The sequence below is a fragment of the Hyposmocoma kahamanoa genome, unplaced genomic scaffold (assembly GCF_003589595.1).
Source record: "Hyposmocoma kahamanoa isolate Upper Pololo Valley unplaced genomic scaffold, ASM358959v1 63, whole genome shotgun sequence".
In the NCBI taxonomy this organism is placed as follows: domain Eukaryota; kingdom Metazoa; phylum Arthropoda; class Insecta; order Lepidoptera; family Cosmopterigidae; genus Hyposmocoma; species Hyposmocoma kahamanoa.
The window spans coordinates 3,737,016-3,760,759 of record NW_020653851.1 but is presented as its reverse complement, the minus strand read 5'-3'; the positions used below and the strand labels follow the sequence as shown (position 1 = coordinate 3,760,759).

At 34.0% G+C, this 23,744-nt stretch overlaps 2 protein-coding genes across 2 annotated transcripts; one reads left to right on the top strand and one right to left on the bottom strand.

Moving 5' to 3' along the window:
• The first annotated feature begins 303 nt into the window (after positions 1-303).
• LOC113229886 (protein disulfide-isomerase A3) lies at positions 304-18,993 on the top strand. The gene is made up of 9 exons (XM_026463574.1): positions 304-530; positions 624-832; positions 1,426-1,657; positions 11,535-11,642; positions 12,467-12,599; positions 13,313-13,473; positions 14,588-14,819; positions 16,498-16,635; positions 18,239-18,993. The coding sequence occupies exons 1-9, from the start codon at positions 382-384 to the stop codon at positions 18,341-18,343; spliced, it is 1,467 nt and encodes a 488-aa protein (XP_026319359.1). The 5' UTR covers positions 304-381; the 3' UTR covers positions 18,344-18,993.
• A 1,720-nt stretch (positions 18,994-20,713) lies between these two features.
• LOC113230475 (adenylate kinase isoenzyme 6) lies at positions 20,714-23,674 on the bottom strand. Its single transcript, XM_026464418.1, has 4 exons — positions 23,518-23,674; positions 23,251-23,402; positions 21,460-21,605; positions 20,714-20,920 (listed from the first exon to the last, which is right to left on the bottom strand). The coding sequence occupies exons 1-4, from the start codon at positions 23,561-23,563 to the stop codon at positions 20,731-20,733; spliced, it is 534 nt and encodes a 177-aa protein (XP_026320203.1). The 5' UTR covers positions 23,564-23,674; the 3' UTR covers positions 20,714-20,730.
• Between the last annotated feature and the right edge of the window lie 70 nt (positions 23,675-23,744).

Sequence of the window (23,744 nt, the reverse complement as noted above, 5' to 3'; positions counted from 1 at the left end):
ATCTCGATCATGATGATTAAAGTCGATCGATTATGCTTTCAAATATTAAATTAAATTTAAAATAGTTTTCAGTAAAGTTATAGACGGATTGGTCTAAAATATGGCAAATGTTTTGTTATGAATCTATTGAGCGTAACACAAATTTGAAGGTATTGTAACCATTAACCATAGACGAAAGAATTCTCTGTCTGTAGACTTTTTGAACACGGCCATAACCAACCAATCAAAATCGGCCAACGCTGTGCCGGCAAATTGTCATTTTTGCAGCATCATACGTGTATTTTTCCGGTCCTTGTCCTTTCCTTTCTCGTTTTCAGCTCGTGTCCGTCGGCGAAGAATTACGCACGGGTTTTCGGAAAAGTGCCGGTCACTTTGTAAAAAATGTTAGGATCAATAAAAGTACTTCTGTTAATAGGCGTAATTTATTTATGTAGGGCTGCCGAGGAAGATGTGCTCGAACTTTCAGATTCCGACTTTGCTTCTACTTTAGCCCAACATGATACCGCTCTAGTCATGTTTTACGCACCGTGGTAAGTCATTCACCTTTTATGCCGGTCTGGGAGATATCTATGATAGTTAATAAGTATGTGCTTTATTGATGTTATGATGATTGATTCTGTTAGGTGCGGTCACTGCAAGAGACTAAAACCTGAGTACGCGCTAGCGGCCGGCATCCTAAGGGACGATGACCCCCCGGTTGCTCTGGCGAAGGTGGACTGCACAGAGGCTGGCAAGAGCACGTGCGAAAAGTTTTCAGTTTCTGGTTACCCGACTTTGAAGATCTTCAGGAAAGGAGAGCTCTCCACTGATTACAATGGACCCAGAGAATCCAGTAAGCACAACTTTTGCAAATGAACCCCATAGGATTTTGAAAAATATCTTCTATCTATTAATAAATATGCCCACTATCTACTTTTGATGCTGTAGGTATATGTATAAGGTAACATTTTGTATCTCCCAATTTTATGCATGCTACCCATCAGTTTTATGATTATAATAAATATATTAACATCTTGTATACCATCTAATTGTCTCATAACTATATAAACCAATATAAGCAGTCTAGCAGCTTAATTAAACATCTTTACTTAAATAGTTATAACAAATAACTAAAATAATAACTAAAAAAAAAAAAAAATAACTTTAGTTAAATAAAAGTCAGTTAATTTATTACACTGTAAATTAAAATACTATTTAACTGATGTAAGGTATAAATTTCCATATACAATTTTGACACAAATATTTTTAGGTATTTCCTACTATACCAACTTGGTAGTCAATATTGATGCAACAGAATCACCTTAGTATTATAGTTATTAACTTATTCATTATGTTAAAACTAAAATGGTCTACTAGAGTGGTGATGAATAATAATAAGTTAATTATTATTAATATTGTACATTAAAAAATTATTTATTTAACTAGATGGCATTGTCAAGTACATGCGTGCACAAGTCGGCCCCAGCTCCAAGGAATTAAAGACCGTCAAGGACTACGAAGCCTATGTGAACAAGAAAGAAGATGTAGTCGTCATTGGGTACTTTGAGAAAGAGACTGACTTAAAGGGAGAATTCCTCAAGACTGCAGACAAGATGAGAGAAGAAGTAACCTTTGCGCACTCTTCAGACAAACGGGTGCTGGAGAAAGCTGGGTATAAGTAAGTGTGTTTTTGGTTTTATTTTTTCAGGTATTGGAGATCTTACATGATATTTGATTACAAACTTCTATACTTCTTCAGAAGTATTACTTCACTCAATAATTTTTTTCTTTGGACAGCATAAACGTCTATATTCAAGTCTTTTCTCTCTCTCTCTATATATAAACTACTTTCATGCTTATTCATTTATGACTCAGTGGATTGAAAAATCATTATTATGTGAGTCAATTATCACCTGTGATTCAAACCATTTACGGTATAAAATTCTGCTATGTGTAATATGAATAGTACATGATTAGAATCAAATACTCAAAATATCCTGGTTTCAAACACACACCTTTTCTAATTATATTTATCATTGTAATTCAACATTGATACAAAACTATTTTAGAAAAACTACAGGCTTTTTAACGTGATAAGCTTTTTATGCTTTTCTTCCCATATTATAGAGCAGTTTGACTGACAAATGGGAAACCTGTGGCTATGAAACCACTCTGTTAAATTACAAAAAATACTAAATAAAGCTGTAACCTGTGATAATCGTCAAATAAATGACTACAACATATTTAACATCCAGATATAGTCAAGGAATTTAGTGCCCAACTAACTAAAGCACTAATCATACTTTATATATATAAATTGCTTCTGGTCTGGGTATTATCAGAAATGCCCCAGAATTCATTCTGTTGCTCTGGTACTCATAGTACAGGGAATTCCCTGGTTTGAGGCCAGGCAATTGGTGTCGTTGTCTGACACGCTATTTATTATTATTATATTTATACAAAAAACACTTTAAGATAAACTGTAACAACATTTTATAAGTGCTAAAATATTACTTCATGAATTGCTTTAAAAGCTTTGGAGAAACTTACAAGTTTTACTAATCTAAGGTATGTATGTATAATATATATTACATATTATACATACTGATGGTATTGTAGAATATGAACTGTGAAAACTGTTCATGATCAATTTGACATTGAAACACAATGGAATAAAAGAGTGTTTTATCATTGCTATGTACTTACTATTCTGCATAACATGTTTTCATGCTCTGCTAAATTATGCAGCTAAATATTGTACATGTGTGCAACACCTGTTTAATTATTAAAAAATATATATATTGACTTAGTCAATTGTTTTACAAACTTGAAAAAAAGTGAATATTGATTATTGATTACAAATTCATGTTGCTTTAAATAAAAAAAAACTAAGTTTTTTAAATTTTGTAATAGCTTTCTACGCTTTTTTACGGATCGTCCCGTAACTAAGTATCATAAAAAAAACTTATCAAGTTAGAAAGTATCCTATATTTATAGCTATGGTTACACATCTTTACAAAATGAATATTGGTTTAACTAACTTTTATCATCGTCGTAAACGAACTTTTCACATAAATCATGATTATCATAATTTTCATTTTTGCACACTATGAAAGAAGCATAAAATATAAAAAGACTGTTAAACACTTTTTGAAAGGTATATTTACGCTATTGAAAGCGAAAATTCCGTACATGGTAATAAATAACAAAATAAAACATGAAATATCTACTTAATTGAATAGTTGCTACTTGTGATAATGAAAACAAAACTTGTTCAAATAAGTGTGAAGTTATTGACTCAGGCGTTATATTATTTACAATAGTTTTTCAAAATTTTTATTAACATCCACTTATTTTGAGCCACGTAATGCTAGCGCCGCGTATTTATTTTGTTAGAGCACAATAAATGTTCACGTAATATGAGGATATTTTTCCTTACCATTTTGTTAGTCTTCATTTATATTGCGGGGGAACGGAATGGAAGCAAATTTTTGTAACAATGTTGTACATAGCATAATGAACTTTATGTCAATTGTGTAACGCATAAACAAGGAACAGGCCAAAAATCACGTCCCGCGTGTTTCGTGGAATTCTCGCGCATATGATCGAGAATCGAGAAGCGCCTTCCGCGCAGCGAGGCGAAATTGATGCTTCCATTCCGTTCCGCCGTAATGTAAATTGAGCCTTACAATAGTCATAATATATGCTTTAGAATTTTTTCAAAGTTGATATTCAGTTTTCAACTTTATGAAGAATATTAAGTTTTATGGAATGACAGTAGGAAGCGATGTTAATTGCCTTCGTGATAAGGACTCGCTATCACCATGACACCTTGAAATAACATTGTTGTTATTCCATAAAATATTTATATACACAAAAAATAGACTACATATTGTATTATCAAGTCTCTTTCAGTCGTGCATTTATTATAGAGAATATTACAATAGATATTTACTTTACTTTCAATAAATGCTTGCTCAACTTCAGAGCGTGATTTTCCATGCCTCCAAATTAAAAATATTGTCCTTTATAATGACGACTTCGTTTTTCAGCAAACAAAGATAATGTCAATTTAGACCATAGAGTATATAACCAGAAATAGAGACGAAATGTCGTTTAATTTGTTTGAAAACTATTCTGTCAAATCTTTACTGTGACAACTGCGCTCCGATTGGCCAAACCGAATTCGAAACAATTCACGGGTGTCTTCCATTGACTTACAATTATATGGACGTCGGGTCCGCGCTAAAAAGTGTCCGCACTTGTAAGGCGCTAAAATCGTATACAGAGCGCTACCTCCGCTTTAGTCTTCATTTGTTCTACTGACAGCGCGATACTGCGATGACATTACAATTTAAATTTCGAAGACTTGGGACATTTTTTTCGTGGTTTTTGTATTAGATCCGTCGTCCATTTATTTGTAAGTCAATGGTGTCTTCAATTAATTGTTTCACATCAAAACGACCAGTTTAACTTGAGCTTTGCTTTAATGGACGAAAACGAATAAATTACATATTTAATATTTAATTACCGATGAAATGTGATTCTGTTTGTTTTTGTAATTAGATGTTTTGCTGTTTTTCCCACACCACCAAATGTAACGGCTCCCATTGTTAGAGATATTATCTTTATTACAAAAAATATAGAATTTTTTTGGCATAGACCGAGACGTACACACAGGTCAGTTGTTGGCGCTGTACTATTTTAGGTTTCTAATTTATGATTTCAGTGCAAACGAGAGTTGATATTTAAAAGTGATATAAGGCCCATTTGCCTGATGAGTTGCCAGTGATGGATGACCCTTATTTAGGCTCTACTTCTGGTTATATATATACTCGATGATTTAGACCAAATTAACTAATTCGGTATGACCAACTGCTGCTTGATTGTTAATTGTTTTTAACGTTTCTTGACATTACATTTTTATTCTTTAATTAATAACATTGGAAAAAAATCTGTGAACTGGTGGAGAGTGATAGAGATGACAATATTTTGAGATTAATCAAATCATTTTGGAATTGTGAGTCATAGACAAACGTTACCTATTTAAAATTTATCTGAAATGAAAAAAAATGTTCGGTTTTTGTTATAGAATTGAGACTGTCGTCACATTTAGGAAATTAAACTATTTTTCCGGATTGAAATCGCGTATATTTGTTTTTTTTTTACAAACAAACCAGTTTTAAATACGGAAAAATATTTTCATTTTCTATGTGTAACTTTAAAATGTGATGTGTAAATTTAAAATTCAATAAAATGGGTATTCGCGTATCACTTGAACGAACGTTGATATGATGTCGTTCATTACTCGTTAAGTTTCGATTCTAAACGTAACGACTAATGAACGACATCTTGGATTGTGAAATTTGACATTTAGTCGTCGAACGTCTATTGAAAGAACTGTCAAATTTTTAGCAGAATACGTATGACTTGTCGTTTAGAGTCGATTTATATACCAGAATACGCTTTAACGACATTTGGATCGAACGACTTTAAAATTGTACTCGTTGACGTTGCTGTCCCACGTGAATATGATGAATGATATCGTAACGGTTTGATTATGTGAATCACCTTATTGAACGGCGTTACAACTGTTCTGGACAGGCGTGTCGCTTACCATCAACCTCACTACCTGTTATTTCATCCCGTTACTTGGTGCTATAAAAAAACACATTAAAACTAATATTGGGAAAAGGATAAGGTTGTGGGCCTGGTAGTAAGCGACACACCTGTCTACAACAGTTGTAATATCTTACAGACCTTTAAATCATAGCTACGCTGCCAATGCGCCCGTGACTCTGAGACATAAGGTGGCAAGCCTCACGTGCCTGTCAGTTTACATCACCATTACCCTTCGAACTGGAACTCAGTCATGCTCACATTACACAATGGCGGTAGAAATAGGTAAGGTGGTAATACTTCGCTGGAAGAACTCATTCAATTTTATCTACTGTTACTTAAAATTTGAACATCCTTTCAATCTTACCTTCTCGCATCATACTCCACCCAATTAAAACCTTTTCACTAAATATGAAGAATACTCAAGTATGTATAATCGCCGGAGATCGGAACATACAGACAGTATATTTATCTAAACTTCAAGGACATAATACACATAGAGTCAATAATACCTCCCTCTGAAGGCACAGAGTAATTGTATTGTATTTTTTTCCATACGTTTGATGTGTAACTAGCAATTAATTGTAATTAAAAATATGATTTTTTTTTTTTTAAATACATTTCCACTTTAATAATTCTACGATTTAAGGGGGTGGTACTATCCACTCTATGCGTATTACTCAAAGTTTATTTATCTAATACAAATATGCTCTGCTTCTCAACGTACGAGTTCTGTAGATTAAATAAAAAAACAAAATTCCTAGTTAATGTCATAAACGATGCTAATGCACATTATTGTTTAATTTAATTATATTAATAATAACTACCTATTTAAATTTAATTACGTTTCACTCAGTAACCGGCTACTACATTTAAACAATCGACATCGTAACTACATTACGCAAAATGATAAGTTATCAAACCAAATAGGTAAGTAATACAATACATATCGTAACTATAAAAGTTAAATAACAAATTATATGTTAACGAGCTTCTATTCCGTCTACTGTACACATTTTACTTTGTCTTATGTATAAAAATTTTAAATTGCGTTTAGTTTGAATTTCGTTACGCACACAAAGGATATTCCTGCGAGTGCGTTCCATGTGTTTGTTTGGAAGGATGAAACTTCGTTTAAACTCTTTTAATTAATATTTAAAATTCGACCTAAAAAGTGATATCTAATGTCCTTTTCTTCCGTTTCTCTTTAGAAACTAATTTGACGTTGCAAGTGCTCAAAAACTCATAAATTTCGAGCGAAATTGTCCGAGTTTATGCTAACTACAATAGAACATTTTTTATAGATTTTTCAACAATCATGGCCCAGGAAAAAATATTTAATTCCTTAATTTTCAAAGTTATTTGAATGACCATGAAGCTACAAAATGCCTAATGCGACCGCGTGACTTGGTGGGGCCCATCCACTAAAGTGCGTTTTCCGGTTACAATATCCAGTATATCTCATTGATACATTAAAGTGTGAGCTTTTTCCCCACACAGGTTGTTTCCATATAAACAGCTCCCAGACGATATGCTATTTATTGTACAAAATAACAAACAGTACGTAACAAAAATGTACGTAATTTGTGAAGTGATTCAGACCCACACAATATTATCTATGATCACGTAAACACCCGGTGTATAGTATAATAAACACATCTCATTCATATTTGGGCTATATATACTATACATATGTGACCATAAGTTGTCTAGAAAAATACTTTAAAAAATTCCGTTGCGTTTTTCATACAAAACTGATGGCATACTTGCTTGTGTCTGAACTATGTAATTATGTGACGAAACTACCTTCCATCGTCATCCGCCTTTTTGCAGTGCTGCTCGTCAATTTTGACCCGTTTACCAGTTACCAAAAATAGCTTAATAAACATTGAAAAAATTAAAAAAAATTTCAAATATTTTTTACAAAACCGGATTTATTTCCACCGTTTCTTTTTCCTTGTGAATTTTGAACTTTAAACTCGCTACAAGATGTGTGGAGGCTGCGGAGGCTCCATTACAATCTACAGAACATGCTTAAGTGCTTGACAACCAATTATATTTATTTTTAGTACTACATTTTACAGCGTTTAATTGTAGTTACTTTTGAAGGCGTTTAATGCTTTTCCCATTGTGGTTTACTGGATATTAGGAGGTTAGTTACAACGACAGTTGCTAATATCTTGAAATAGCTAAATATACTTAACCATCAACTTAGTAATATCGTAGTTTATTGGAAATAACAGATTTTACGATCCTAGTGTTGACTCTTATCTCGATTATGCTTCAATCTCAGTTTACGACAATTGAACAACATGGTAAGATAAATGATTAATTCAAAGGGGACATTGATTGCCTTATCTTTTTTATACTTACACTAATTAAAGGCACAATTACTGCGATATCGATTAGGAAATATACATATACCAATGCAGTATCAATACAGCTCCGTGTGAAAGAGTTCGTCCAGGCAAGTCCTGCCTTACCTATTTCTTGCCGCCAAGCAGTAATGAGAGCATTATTACGTTCCGACTTTGAAAGGTATAAGGGTGCTGGTGAAATTGCAGGCACATAGGATTTGTCAAATTATGCCTCAATGTGACGGGCGCAGTGGCACTGCCGCACAGAGCTTAGCAATTTAAAAAGTCTTGAGTGGCACTCCAACTGTTATGGGTAAGCATGTCACTTATCACCAAACGCACAACTTATTCGTCCCGCTACTTATTTTTTTTAGTAACCTGTTATGTTCCACTGTTGGGCAAAGGTCTCCCCCAAAATCCTCCATTGTTTTTGGCGGTCTCCCGCCACTCTCTCTCTCTCTCTCTCCAAACAACAACGCTTCTTAATATCATAAAAAAAAGAATGTTGCTTTTGTTCATTTTAATAAGCCGAATTCACGCGACTTGCGCCGATAATTTTACATATGAACAGTTTTTGATTACAGATCAAAAACTGTTCAAAAAGCTTTTGTAAAACTAATAACTTATTCGGCTTGTTGTGCAAATTGAACAAACAGTTTAAATTTTGATAGTTAGTCAAGAAGAATTCTGTAATGTTCCGAAGAAACCTGATAATTCCCAAATTAAGTATTTTGGTGGTTAACATTACCTTGGAGTTAATAAACTACAAACCTAAGTAGCGATTGACCTTTGAGCCATCAAGTAACTCACAAAAAGTGCCTGACTGACTTATGCTTATTTGTCAAAAAGATGGTCACCAAATTTGTTCTTAATGATAAGTAGAATCACTAATTGAAATTTTGACATGTATATCACTTCGTCCATCTGTGTGACTTTGTCACCCGTCTTCGAGACCTTTCAACCATCAAGTATCTCACAAAGACTGCCTGACTGAATTTTATACTTATTTATCTAGAAGGTGGTAACCAATTTGTTTTTATTGATGAATAGAATCACTAATTAAAATTCTAAAATGTATATATCACTTGGTCCATCCGTCTGATTTTGTCACCCGTTTTCGGGTGTGTGATTTCTTCAACGCTGTTCATTTCTTTCGCGCCCAAGCCCTTTTTCATCCAGTTAGCGTCCTCGTTTCTTGAGATTTAATTACCTATAACCCTATAATTTATAGCTCTAACATTACTCGGGCCCTAAGTACATAATGCAAAACAATCAGTACGTTCTTCTCCACTCTTAATCCAAAGAATAATCAGTGACAGATAAACGCAACAGATCTTGGGGGGAAAAAACTCTAGGAAGACAAATCAATCGAGCGTCAAAACCCTTGTCTCGCCGAAGAAGAGAGTCCAATGCAATGATACAGTGCGAAGACGATAAACACATAATCTCATTATCCGAACTAAAGCCATTTAATTTTCTGAATTTTATTATTTTGTTTCGTTTCGAAATTATGAATTATAAAATTGAACAATGATCTATCTAATATCCACAGCCAAGAACAACTAACGAAATGTACAATGTCCTGAGAATAAGCAGTCTTGTTAGGGCTTTGTTCTACGGATGAGTCGCCCTGTTCTTCAGAGTAGCACAGAGGACATTTAAGGATTACTATTATGGTGGCCAGTGTCTGGTTAGAAGATAACAACGGAATAAGAATACGATAAAGCACCCAATGCAAGTGCCAGCATATTCACCCCTGACTTAAAACAAGTAAAGACCGCGAAAACATAATCATTATGTCCCGGCTGATCGATTTAGAGAAATCGATTTTAATAATTTCGTTCCGGTGCGTGACGTTTAGTACGTACAATGTAGTACGAACAACCGGTGGTGCAATTTACCACTATTTCACACATTACACGGCCCGCTTCGTTAGAACTTGTTTCCGATAAGAACTTTTTTAAACATTCAACATTTGCGTTCGGTTTCTATTGTGTTATTAAGTTTCCAAGGGCTGATGATTAACGAGGACTTTAATAATTTTATTATTGAATTCCTGTATTTCATCAAACAATTACAACAGCTAACCGATCTCGAACTACTGAAATGCCTGTATATTCGTTCCAATGTTTGGGTGTTTTGTCCTGTGAGGTTGTTAACATTTTACAAATAAGCCTGTAAAATTTGTAAGTACATTTTATAGCAAGTTGGAACCAACAACCTTGCCGTGCTAGGAATCACTGCCTGAGAAAAGATTACTTAAAAGACACTTATTACTCTCTCAGATACAAAAGTACATCTACGTACTCAATAGTTACGTATTCAAGTAATTTCAAACGTCTTTAAACCATGTACTACGTGCAGCTATTTTCAACTACTACACACACTGTTAGGCTACTTACACTTACTTATATGTCAATTCATAAAAAAATAACTGAGGCATAATTTTGGGTGAACGATGATATCTATAAATACATTATTTATGATGTTTTATTTCCACGCATATTTAAGAGGACTGGTTTATCAGTATGACAAGTTTGATTTCTTAATTTTGTTGATATCTCTGCCGGGCTGACGCGAGCGCATATGTGTGGGCGAGATAGAAACATTTTCCAGCGTAATTTTTGTAGTTACTCGTTAGGACTTTAAGAAATTTCTTGGTGTTTCCAAACTGTTGAAAATGTTTTATTGTGTTGAAAATTTACCATGCACAGCCCAATTTGGCTGTTTTTGTTAAAATTTATGTGTCATTTTGTAGCTGTATAATTTAATGGAAATTTAATAGAAAACTGATGACGATCCTATATTATTGTAATTTCTATAACGAGTGCATAAAAATAATTCAGTTCTTTTTTCTTTTAAAGTATATAAGAATTAAATATTATTATTTATGTATTGTTATGTATTAATAATATTTGTGTGGATATTTCTATCTACGTATATGAGTTTATTAACAATTATTATGTAGTGTATTTATAATGACATTCTTTGGTGCACCCCTTTTGCATATCCTAAATTTCTATCCTAAGGTTGCCTGGAAGAAATTTGCTACACAGCAATAAGGTCGCCTGTCGCACATTATCTCACTATATTTATACCTAAGTTACTGTATTGTATTTTAACTAATTTTATGTGCAATAAAGAAGATTTCATTCATTCAGTTTCATTTGTTAGTATTCAAAATATATAACGTAAGTTTCGAGTGCATACGTTTTTCGCGAGAGTTACACATTGGAAATGAAACTGTTTCGGATCTATATCTAGTATATTGACAGCCAGACAGACTAACAGTCAACGGTGACTATGGGACCTGCAAAGAGTTCGAAGCCATAGTTAGTTTGAAAGAACAATTAAACGCGTAAAAAATAGTTTCATCTCTATTTGAGGCTGTCAATGCAAAAATAGTGTAACCCCATGAAATGCCATTTAGAAGATGAGGGATTTAAAAGTAGCAAAATTTAATTTATATATAGTAATTAATTAATCATGTATGATGAATCTTGAATTATTACTTTTTTAACAACCACTTTCTCGCTGAATAGTATGTGTAGTAAAAGTATTTTTCTATCTTGTTCCCAGGGACAACGTAGTGCTGTACCGTCCCAAACGCTTGCAAAACACTTTCGAGGACTCCTTCGTCGTTTACAATGGCGTCGGATCTATAAAGGCGTTTATCAAAGAGAACTAGTAAGTATACTTGACATACAACCTATATGCAACCTAATAATTAAGGTTTCAGTCACTTCAGAATGTCTCGATGCGAAACTGGGCAGCAAGATCAAATTTGTTTTGCTAATGTCTTGATAGAAATGCAAATTTTTTATTTTTTTCTGTTCTTTAAAGACTGTAGGTATTGTATGTTCGAGACACATGTTTGTTAATGTTAACACTATGAAGTGTACTTTTTATCCAAAGAGATTTCATCGTAACCAAGTAAAAAAGAAATAAACTTTATTAAATTACTTTTTGTTGACACCTTCTATGGGCCCTAAGCTCTTTCTTTCCTTCCTATAATTGAAGTTGATAAGTAGAGCGGAAATCTCTCAAAATATCTTTTCACATAAAATTTTTGATATTCCTAATTTTAATTCAAATGAAAATTGGATAAAACTAAATAAGTACCTAATTTATGGGGAAATTTTACACTCCCAATTATAAAGCGACTTAAATCGAAAAGTTTGGATAGCTGACCAAATGGGTTTAAAAAGTAAACTACAAACATGCTACGTGACTGATGATTGATATGAAATTCGTACATTTTATGAGTTTCTGTAAAATGCTATTTTTCGATGTCAATAATGATATTATTTCAAATAGTTATTAGGAAAATTTGGTGTAAACATGACTGTATATGTATATAATACGTAATAAAGGCAAGACCATCTCGGAAGTAACATATTAAGAATTGAAAAGTTGCCTTAGATGGGCATACAGATTCGTGTCCTGTTACATTGAAGGATTTTTTTCTTTGTGTTCGATCTTTATATTAAGAATGTCAATTTGTCTTCCAGCCATGGCTTGGTGGGTGTGCGGCAGAAGGAGAACGTACAGGACTTCACCAACCCTCTTGTGATCGCTTACTACGACGTCGATTACGTTAAGAATCCCAAGGGTACCAACTACTGGAGAAACCGTGTACTTAAGGTGAGATAACTAACCGGGATTGTGTAATAATATTATTTAGATTAAAAGTACACTGACGCAACGTCCTTAAGACGTACAATCTTTAAAAGCGAACACCCACTTACTTTAATACATTTGACTTTATATAATTATTTCTTTGTCATTGTATTTTTTTCGATTTTTTACAATTGACAATTATTTATTTTTTATAACGTATAAATGTAACCGCCATCTCACCTGATGGTAAATTTGACGATATAACACATACACACTCATAGCCCCGCATTAGGGAAACCCTGTATCGCGGATGCCATGCACACACACACACATAGACAACCACAAATTACACCCAAACTCAAGAAAGAGAAATAAATGTAGGCCATAAAAAATATTTCTCCCGGCCCGGAAATCGAACCCGGGACCTCTGCGTGGCAGTCCAGCATGGTAACCGTTTGGCCACGGAGGCAGTTAAATTAACGATCCATTAACGATGGAGCATGCACACCTAAATAATGCCTATTTACTCTCGTCTTGAAAAGGTCCAAGTTATAATCTTCAGGGAATAAGTCTAGGCAGGAAATTCCACTCCATAGCTGTTCACTCCTCTGGTGGTGAAAGGGATAGGCGGAATTAAATCGTGCAATTCCATCTCAGACTCCGTGATATATCCTGTAGAATATTACAGCTAGCTCTGCTAGATTCGATCCAAATAACCACTTTTGTTTCTTCAACAGGTTGCCAAGGCGTTGCCAGACGTGAACTTCGCGATCAGCGACAAGGACGACTTCACCCACGAGCTGAATGACTACGGCATCGACTTCGCAAAGGGCGAGAAACCCGTGGTTGCTGGCAAGGATGCCGATGGCAACAAATTCGTCATGGACAAGGAGTTCAGGTGAGATGAACTCCGGTTTCCTCATGGTATCGATATATACTACAATGCTTGCCATTGTGGTGAAAAGGGATTGGCCAGTCGGCGTACAGTACTCGCCGATTGGCGCCCAGGTTGCGCTAGACGTACAGGGCAGGAATGGTGCGCGCCGTGCGGAAAGGCTCCTTTTTAGTACCCCAAGAGTTTCTTCTATGAATAGGTTTAGGACACTGTCCGTCACCCTGACCCAAGAGGCATTCACAAGAGTTGTGTACCTTCTTCGACCAACAATTTTCATTACGATGTCTTCCAGCACTGTTAGCTAGAGGCATTGCTACTAAACATTATTTTTTTATTCGAAACAACAAATAACGATAAATAACGATTTACAATGAATATTTTTAGGTAAAGCTTGTCAGCGCCAATTACAGTTGTCCACATTTTTACATTTTTTTATTTTGACACCTCAAAAAGAGAAAATAAACACAAAATCACCTGCAATAAAAAGCAAATCAAAAAGAGTAAAGCAATTTGAAGTGTGCAATCCTGACATTGAAATAAAATGTTAATAAATAAATAAACAAGGTACAAGAAAAATAAAAATAAACAAAAAACAATTAATAAAATCATTATTATGTAAGTTAGAAATAAATTCATACTGTACCTGTCGCTCCACGGATTCGAACCGTCAACCTCTCAATTGAGAGACTACCATTCTCCCACTGGGCTACCAACGCTCATAGACATCTATTTTTATTGAAGATTCTGCCGTATATATATTTGGCGTTCAAATTTGCATTCAACCAAAATTGCCGTTTGTATAGTATAAAGTATAATATAAAGATCTGCATCAGCCACTTACTGTACTAAGTTAAGTTTTTAGGTGCGATTGTGATACACAAAGTAAACATTCAGCCTTCCTTACATAATGAGTGAATGGGAACAATAATTATTTCATTGCAACTGCATAATATAACAACTACACCGACAAGACCTTAGATATCAAATACAACATAGAACAAATTTAAAAATGTAACATTTAAATTTTATATTAAAACAAAGAAAGTAGTAATCGTTTTGAGTTTTCTCATGTATGTATAATTTTCAAAATTTAATAGAAACAATCTTGTCATTACAGCGTTGATAACCTTTTGCAATTCTCAAAAGACCTCATGGATGGCAAACTAGAGCCTTTCATTAAATCTGAGCCTGTGCCGGAGACGAATGACGGACCAGTGAAGGTAGCAGTTGGAAAGAACTTCAAGGAACTTGTGACTGACAGCGGCCGTGATGCCCTCATCGAGTTCTATGCGCCTTGGTGCGGACATTGCCAGAAACTTGCCCCTATTTGGGAAGAACTTGGCACAAAGGTAACAACACTTGTTTTATTTCACGTAACATTATACTATATAATCGCTGTAGTCTGTTTCTGTCATAGTTTTATTTATTCTATTTTACCATATATACAAACAATGACGCCACTCGCTACACTTCGGACAAACATCTTGCCTCTTCCACTAGCATCGGTCTCTTCAACATGCCCATATGCCAACCCGAGATAAATATTCTAAAAATGAAAGTTCGTTGACCCAGATGCTATATTGTAATTGTTATTTGAGTAGGTTGTATCATACACTACCTTCCAAGATGCCGCTGAGTATAGTCTATTAATACAGAAGAGCTTGAAACACAATGCCGAACTTAGAAGCTATTAACATGCGCCTAAGTTCCCGTGACGTATTTCGCTTTTGCAGAAGATACTGAATTAGATGTAGAAATGGACATGCAGTGAGTGAGATGGATGCATTTGTAACAGAGAGCGAAACTGGGGTGCGCTTCATTTTGTGTGAAAATGGTGAAAATCAAATGAAGTTATTTTAATACATATTAATATAATTTTCACTTGAACTAAACACACTACCTGTAATTTAATTTTTGTACTCATTTTTTATATAAAGTTCTTTTTATATAACTATCATTTTATATATATTGTGAATTCAAATCAAGTTCACGAGGCATTTAACTGTACCTGTAATGTGACCTCCTACTAAAGGAGGGGCAGGTTAGGTTAGTACATCGAGTACATCTGCCGCCCGCTAACCAAAACGCAGCTAAGTGACAAATTGTCAAATATCCGTTTTGAATAGAAAAAAAATCAGAGCATAATTCTCTTTTAAAAACAGAATTATATAACGTATTCGACTTAATCAGAACCTACCCTAACGATGCGTAGCTGAAATATCATTAAACAATTTCAATATTCTAAAACTGGGTTATGGTTCTTTTATATTTCAAAAATATATTTCGACTCCTCCTACGCAAAGTATTGTATGTCGAAATTGCCAAGTTTACGGGGGAGTGTTTTAAAGTTCTCCGTTTAATTCGGCAAAGTGTTGTAATCATCTAGTATATAATCTAAGCGATATCTAGGATTTTATAATACTCTATGTGAGTAACGAGATTTGCCCAATAAAAGTGAGAAGTCACTTGTTATGCTTATTTCAGTGATTTGAGAACTTTAAAAGGCTCCCCTGTAAACTTGGCAATTTCGACATACGACACTACGTGGGAGGGGTCGATTTTGTCACTTAGCCGCATCTACTAAGTTAGCGGACGCTAGAATATACTCGATGGGTTAGCACATTGAAAAAGCGAAAACCGAATTTGTTTACGTTTCAAATTAATTTCAGTTTAGGAATCTATTTGGTTATGTAAACTCAGATTTATAATTATAACTTATGATTTTCATTTGAAATTTGTGTTAGAAGATGATTGTTATCAAAAATTGTGTTGTAGACTGAAGTTTATATTAAACTTTCGCTATTTTAAGTGAACTGTTATATGAAAAAAATATGTTTAAAAAAATTATACTTTAAGTATAATTTTATTTAATAAATTGAGCATTAGTTCAAAAATATTTATGATACATTTTACACACCCCATCTTCGAGTCTTTATATAATTAAAAATAATAATTACAATTGCAGTAAACTGTTCTCCTTTTAACTTTATTATTAAAGATTTATTCTCACGTAAATATCATCCACAGCTGGCAAATGAGGACATAGACATCATCAAGATTGACGCTACCGCCAACGACTGGCCCAAGTCCCTCTTCGACGTCTCCGGTTTCCCCACCATCTTCTGGAAGCCTAAGGACGCCAGCCAGAAACCTACTAGATATAATGTTAGTATTGTTGCTACTTGTAGTATATCAATCGATATTACATCAGCTATACTCAACCTTTTTTCCTTCGGGCCACATTACACGGACCGCAACATTTTTTTAGGTCATCCTAAATTAATGAAATTATAATTTTTAAATTAGTTAGTCACCTGGTTTTACACTTACTCCCCTTGTAATGAATAAACCACAAAACATTTAATGGTAATTCTCGGAATAGTGTTCACCACCTAATTTCCGTGGGAATTTTTATTATTTAAATATTCAAGTATATTGAATTATTAAATAATATTACCACGATACAATACTCGAATATTGAATAATATTACATGATAAAAAAAATCGAATACTTAAATTATAAAAATTGCCACGAAAATTAGGTAGTAAGCACTAGTTCAAGAATTACCGCTAAAATGCTATAGAAGCCCCATAGATTAAAGATGCTACATGCATGTTTTAAAAAGTTAGCAACCGTATAGAATCAAAAGGATATAAAATTATAAACGGAATTATAGGTATAGGAGTGTAACCTATCACAAACTCGAATTTTTTTCCGAAATGACGTTTGTTCGAATTTTCATTACACCGAAAACCGAAAAATCATAACGAAATCGTTGTTCTTTCAGGATATGTTGGATGTTTATCGCAAAGACACAATTAGGTTTTTTTTATTAATAATTTTGGCTTGGATACAAGTCCTTTGAGCCATGTCTTCGTTTAATTATGTTTCTGTAAATATGGCCGCCACAAAGAGGATAGGCGATTTGAGGTGGCGTGCTTGGATTGACTCGGGATTCGTTAGAACGGGCCGATACGGGTATTTTAGTTCGAGATTCGTATAATTTCGCGTTTTAATCGTCGATTAAGGCACAATAGCACTATTCTATTCCACTTTAAACCAGATTTCATAAAATAATTGAAAGTCAAAATAAAAACGACACTTCCCTCCAAAAGGCCCAGAGCGAATCGTTCGGTTAGGTTAGGTTAAGTTAGGTTTAAAAAGAAAAACATTTTTCCTCTCAAAATTACTTTCGAGGTGATGAAAATTCGAGCAAACATTATTTCTGGAAAATGACATTTCGGACTACTGATAGGTAACCGTATGGGAGCCAAATGGCAGGAGTGCTTTTTTTTCAAACAAGTTAAATTCATCTTGCTCAAGATTTAAATAAAATGAAAACTGAACATAATTTTAAAAAGCACGTTTCTAATAATAGTGTTTCGGGCCGCACGTAAAAATTTGGCAGGCCACAGGTTGATGAGTATGGCTTATCTGTACACTTTCCACTACTGGACACGGATTTCATTTGTACGTCGAGAATAATCCGTTTCCGACACAGATCGAAGGATGTTTAACTTTACTGTTCATTAACATAATAGCAATAAGGGCGTTGTACCCTGCGTTTGTTTTGTTTAGGTATTTGGCAATTATGAGTATTATTTTTATTTCTTATGTAACTGCTGGGACACCATACCAAAGCTTAAAGAATAGTCTAAATCAGTTAGTTCATCAACTTCTTAACGTCTTAACTTATGTTAAATACAAACTTATAACCAACGCGTAGATAATGTTTCATCTAATTTTATATTCATATTCTGATTCCAGGGTGGCCGGGAGCTCGATAACTTTATCACTTATGTCGCCCAGAACGCCGCTACAGAACTCAAGGGCTTCGACAGAAACGGCAAGCCCAAAAAGGAGGAGTTGTAAGCGTTGTGAAGAATGATCTATGAGATTGTGTGATTGTGTGGAGGTACAATCGTTCTAGAAACTTGTGGAACTCTCTAGAATGTTCTTTGAGAAATTTTTAGGTAACAATGTCTGGTGGTGGTATCAAGATCTTTCGTTATATAGAAAAGGTTTGTAATTTACAAAACCTGTATCTCTGAAATAATATGTATCTTAAGTAGTTGTAATAAAGTTCCACTGCCAAAACATATCCATTGTTACCCAACATTTAAAGTTTCAGAGATTACTTTATAAGTGATTGGCTTAGGAATATCTACAAAACTAAGCAAAAATGTCAGATTTAGATATCCACAAGCTTTATGTTTAGTTAAAAATGTAATGTCCTACGAGCCATATCTTTGCTTCCATATTTTCAGATTGTTTTTTCTGTTCTACATTCCACGATGGCTGTAAAATTGCATTTTTACTACAATTATTCTCTGTTCTATTGTACCCTCCTTGTATTTCTCTATCTGTACTTTATATGACTCATGGAAACTGCGTATGGAATAAAATATGTGACAGCTTTTTGTTATACATGCTGGGTTTCCATGGTTCAGGTGTTTATTTTTTAGAATATATCTAAATACAGTAATTGAATGCGTTTCTATATAACTGTCAGTCGGGTGAATAAAATTAGGTTGTATTTATAATTAGTGTTTTATTTAATTCCCCATTCTTGCTGTCTTGTTGAAAAAAATGAAAAAATACTGTCATCATTACTACGTTGCATGATTATAGAGCGTGTCTTTGCTAATTTCCTAGTATTAAAAACTAAACATTATTAAAATTTTCAAATTACCATGTATTTAAAAAAAAAACCAAATTCTGTATATTATGCAAAATTTGTACGCGAGCTCCGAGACTAACACAGGTCTAACTTTGAAATAATTTTGTTTTTTGTGGTTGTATCTTCTAAACAAAGGAGTGACTAATTCTAATATTGCGCGACTAGAACAGACTTTCTGGGTGCAGGCAGATATGCTTTTATAACTTTGGTTCTCGAGATTCATCAAAACGGCGTAACGCCTAAATTCAGTTTTTACGACTAGAACCGACTAAATCACGACTTTTTGTGTAATCAGATCTAAGCTAGGTGTTGTGGTTCTCGAGATTGACAAATGGCGCCGTTGGGATAATGCTTATTCCAGTGTGGACAACAAAACACCCTTATAACTTGAATGGCGGACTGACCGAATAAATCTAGTTTTTTGCGACTAGAACAACGGACTTGTATATTAAACTGGACGAGCCGAGTGAGAGGCTTCAAAGTAGTAATGCGTCTCTTTCTAATAGGGTGTTCATTCATGTTTCAGCCAGCCATTTAACTTTTTAATTTTAACAGAAAATGTGGCCGCTTATGAATGATCAAAATTACTAATATTATTTCATAATACAAATTAGTATACTTCTTTGATATGCTACTTCATAATAGAAGCTTTCATAGTTGATATATATTTTTTGTATTATTACAGTAAAATCATATTACTTTTAAGATAATTTTATTTAACTAAAATTTAAAAAAGTTAATAGACTAGACACTAAGATAATTTTATTGCATAAAAAAGCAAGTTTTTAGTGCTTTATTGCCATAATACAAAGGGCAGGCCTTGGTACTTCTCCGTAAAATTTTTAATCGTTTATGTTTTTTTAACTAATGTAGATAGGAAGCGTATACCTTTAATTCGTGAAAGTAGCAAATAGGTAGCAATTATTGGTAATACATGCTTCTGGGAAATCTGCTCCCTTCATGCTGAACAAAGTGGCGACTAGCCATCCTGACGTCAGAATGGCTGGTCAATTATGTATTTTGATTTCTCAGAATATATCAAAGGTAGCAATTATTTAGAAAAGGTAGCAATTCTTGAATATACACTCAGTGCCAGATGCGACAGGCGGCCAGCCATCCTGACGGTCACGTATACTATGTGATCTCAACCTACAATAATAATTTCAATTTGTTACTCGGTTCAATTTGTCCATCATCCTGTGCCTCTACCATGAGATTACAGTGACATTTATCGCTCTTCGTGTGACACCTAAGGGCGTTGTATAATTTGCATACAAAATTGTGAAGCAAGTTACGCGGTTGTTAGCAACAACTGTCACAGTAAACTCAAGATAGAGGCACTGATGTCAGAATATATGGACACTGATATAAACCATCTAATAATATCACGCAAAATAGGCGCCCAGACTTCGTGTTGTGGACATCAGCCCTTTAGCATACCATACAACACCATCATTCACTTTTATGACTCCATTTCTAAATTCATATACTGTAAAATTCGCAGGTAATTATATTAATAGTATTTTATAATTAAAAACAAAAATTAAAACATTAAACACAAATTTTATTAAAATCTATACTATAAATTCTCCTCCTTCCACTTTTCTATCCAGTTCATAATTTTGTCAACATTCTCATGTAATTGTTCCTCTGTATTATTCTGCAACTCTGTGACTACTTCTGGTTTATATGAGGTCTGTGCTTCTTCCAATAGGGTTTCAAATATTTCACATTGAATGTTGTCTTCTAGCTTCTTGCCTGTGTAGCCTCTAGTAGAAAAATAAATACTTTTATATAAAAAATAAGGTTTTACATGGGTTTTACCAAAGAAATTACAAACAGTTGAAAGTTGATCAAAGTACATAGATCAAAAACAACACCAAAGGTTGATAATATTGTTGTTACGAGCCCTTAAGTTGTTAAACCTTTGGAGGTTTCACAAGTGTTGAGTCGGGCAGTGGACCTGCCAAACTCCTCTATATTTAAATGATTATCACTAGTATCAGGTTTCTTACCACGGTATGACTTCTTTTTATTTTCCCGATATTTCGGAACGGTTGCACGCTCCATGGTCACGGGTTGAGTCAACGAAATATCGGGAAAATAAAAAGAAGTCATACCGTGGTAAGAAACGTGATACTAGTGATAATCATTTAGTGAATAACCACGAAAGTCTTAAAATCCTCTATATTTATTTGGCACATTATAATAATATGTATCTTCAAGTAGTCATATCATAAGTTCTTGTTGCATAATTAGAATACGCACAGAGGGCTGTCAGAGTCACCACACAAGTTAATATGCTTACCTAGCAGAAAGCCTGTCATAAAGAGCAGTATTATTAGTCCTGATCACAAAGACACCATCGAACCAGCGCTCAGGGAAGAAGTCACAGCCATGGTAATCTACTATATTGCCACCCTTCACCATCAAGCCTTCCATTACATCCAGAAGCTGAAATAACAAACACATATCTTAATCAAAGTGGAATTTAAAGAAATAGTTTTAAATGAATCCCATTCCTTAAGAGAAGAAAATTTTGTACTGTGTGCATTTAGAAAGAAAATAATTATTACAAAATTCTAAAATCTTTCTTCACATAGCATTTCACCCAAACCTGATCCGCCATTTAAAGCGTAATTCATAGACACATAACAATTGCCTTACCATTATAATTTGATTTCATTTGCTGTACATGAATGAGACTACTACAAAATGTGTGTAGTGTAATGCCAACTTGTAATGTAATGTAACTTGTAAAAAAAATGTAAATTAGCTGCCTCCATATGGCCTACATTTATTTCTCTTGTGAGTTTGGGTGTAGTTTGTGGTTGTTTATGTAGTGATGAAAAAGACTCAGTCTTTTAAGGCCTTTTAAAAAACCTCGACTAATTTTTAACACCTCTGTGACTAGTCTAGTCTTAACCCTCAAGTCTTGAGTCATAAGACTAAAACTGAAGACTAATTCAAGTCGAAGTCTTTTAACTCTAGGAAGCATAAAGGACTTGTAAGACTAAAATTACTAAAATGACTGGCGCCTTATAGCCTCGGGAGTCGCGAGTCATGAGCCTTATGGCGTGATTTTATTTCTACCCACAACATATTTATTTTACAGTTGATGGATAATGTTAATGTAGCTTTGTTCACAGAAGTCAGTTAATTATAACCAATTCAAGAATTTGTTTTTTGGGAATTATTTGTTCCTTTAATATAAAAATGAATGGATACAGAACCCAACAGTCAAAGTATTTTATCAAATTTTAGTGTCTGATACTGTCATTTGACCATAGTGATGAATGAAACATTTATGAACGTATTAAGTGGAGGTCCACAGTCTCTGCCTACCCCTGAATGGGTGACAGGCGAGATTTTTATGTATATATTTGTTCTATGTATTACAGATAAATTGTATCTCACTACAGTGCACGGGTTTCTAAAGAAGTTTAAACAAAAGTACCAGGACTTCATAATAAGAAAAGTGGTTACAGACCAATATTACACAAACTAAAAAAGAGGGTATGTTAGAACTGGATTTCCATAGACTTAAATATTGGTTGTATTTCATTATTTTAATTTACTTGCAGAAAAAGTATTGTATGCAATCATTATATAACTAGGTCTTAACTCTCATACCTATTGCTTAAATCACTCTTTGAATCCTAATTTTTATTATAAGTAAATAAACGTGATTATTTACTACATACTACGTCATTTTTATTTTTTAAACTCGAGTTTAATAAGACTAAAGTAGGTATAAATCCATTACAAACAACTCGAGTCATTCAAGCCGTTTAAGTCTTTTAGTATAACGATTGAGTCTTATTAATAAAAACTTGAACCTCCAGTTTTAATATTACAGTTGAGTCCTTTAAAATGGAGTCTAGTCGTTATAAAATGCCTTAAAAGACCGAGAGAGTCAGAGAGAAAGAGAGAGTCTCTTTCATCGCCAGGTCTATGTGTGTGTCCATGGCACCCGCGACACAGAGCTTCCCTAGTGTGGGGCTATGTTGGGTGTGTGCGTTATTATTATTATTATAATGACGACTGTAGGTGACCTATATCCAGTGAAGTCTGGCTATGGATGATGATGTGATTTTACCTTGTCTTCATTCAACAAGGGGCACCGATATTCAGGATCGTATTCATCTAAGCAATGATGTTCCTCAGCCAATTTTGAAACTTCTCTCCATATGAAATTTGTTTTCTCTGCCACCAACCCGGAAATTGTTGATTTGCCTACTCCAGGGGTGCCTGTCTCAACAAAGATAATTGTCTTAGAACAACTTGCATAGCTGATAAAATAGGAAAAATACACATTACTACTGGTCAACAGGTTATTGTTTTACCTGTTAAAATATTGTAATACCTGTTATTAAAATGTTAGGAACTTTTCTTGGATAGCTTGCCATCATCACTTTGTATGATTTTATTCGTATATTTGTTTTGTAATTTTGTAAATATAGAAATATAGAAAGGGATTTATTATCAATTTAAAGGTTATATAGTCGAGCCATAACCACAGAACCAACAGAACACTATACCTACACGCCATAACAGACTGTCGCTTTTTGTTTGTAAATAGCAATTCGCTTT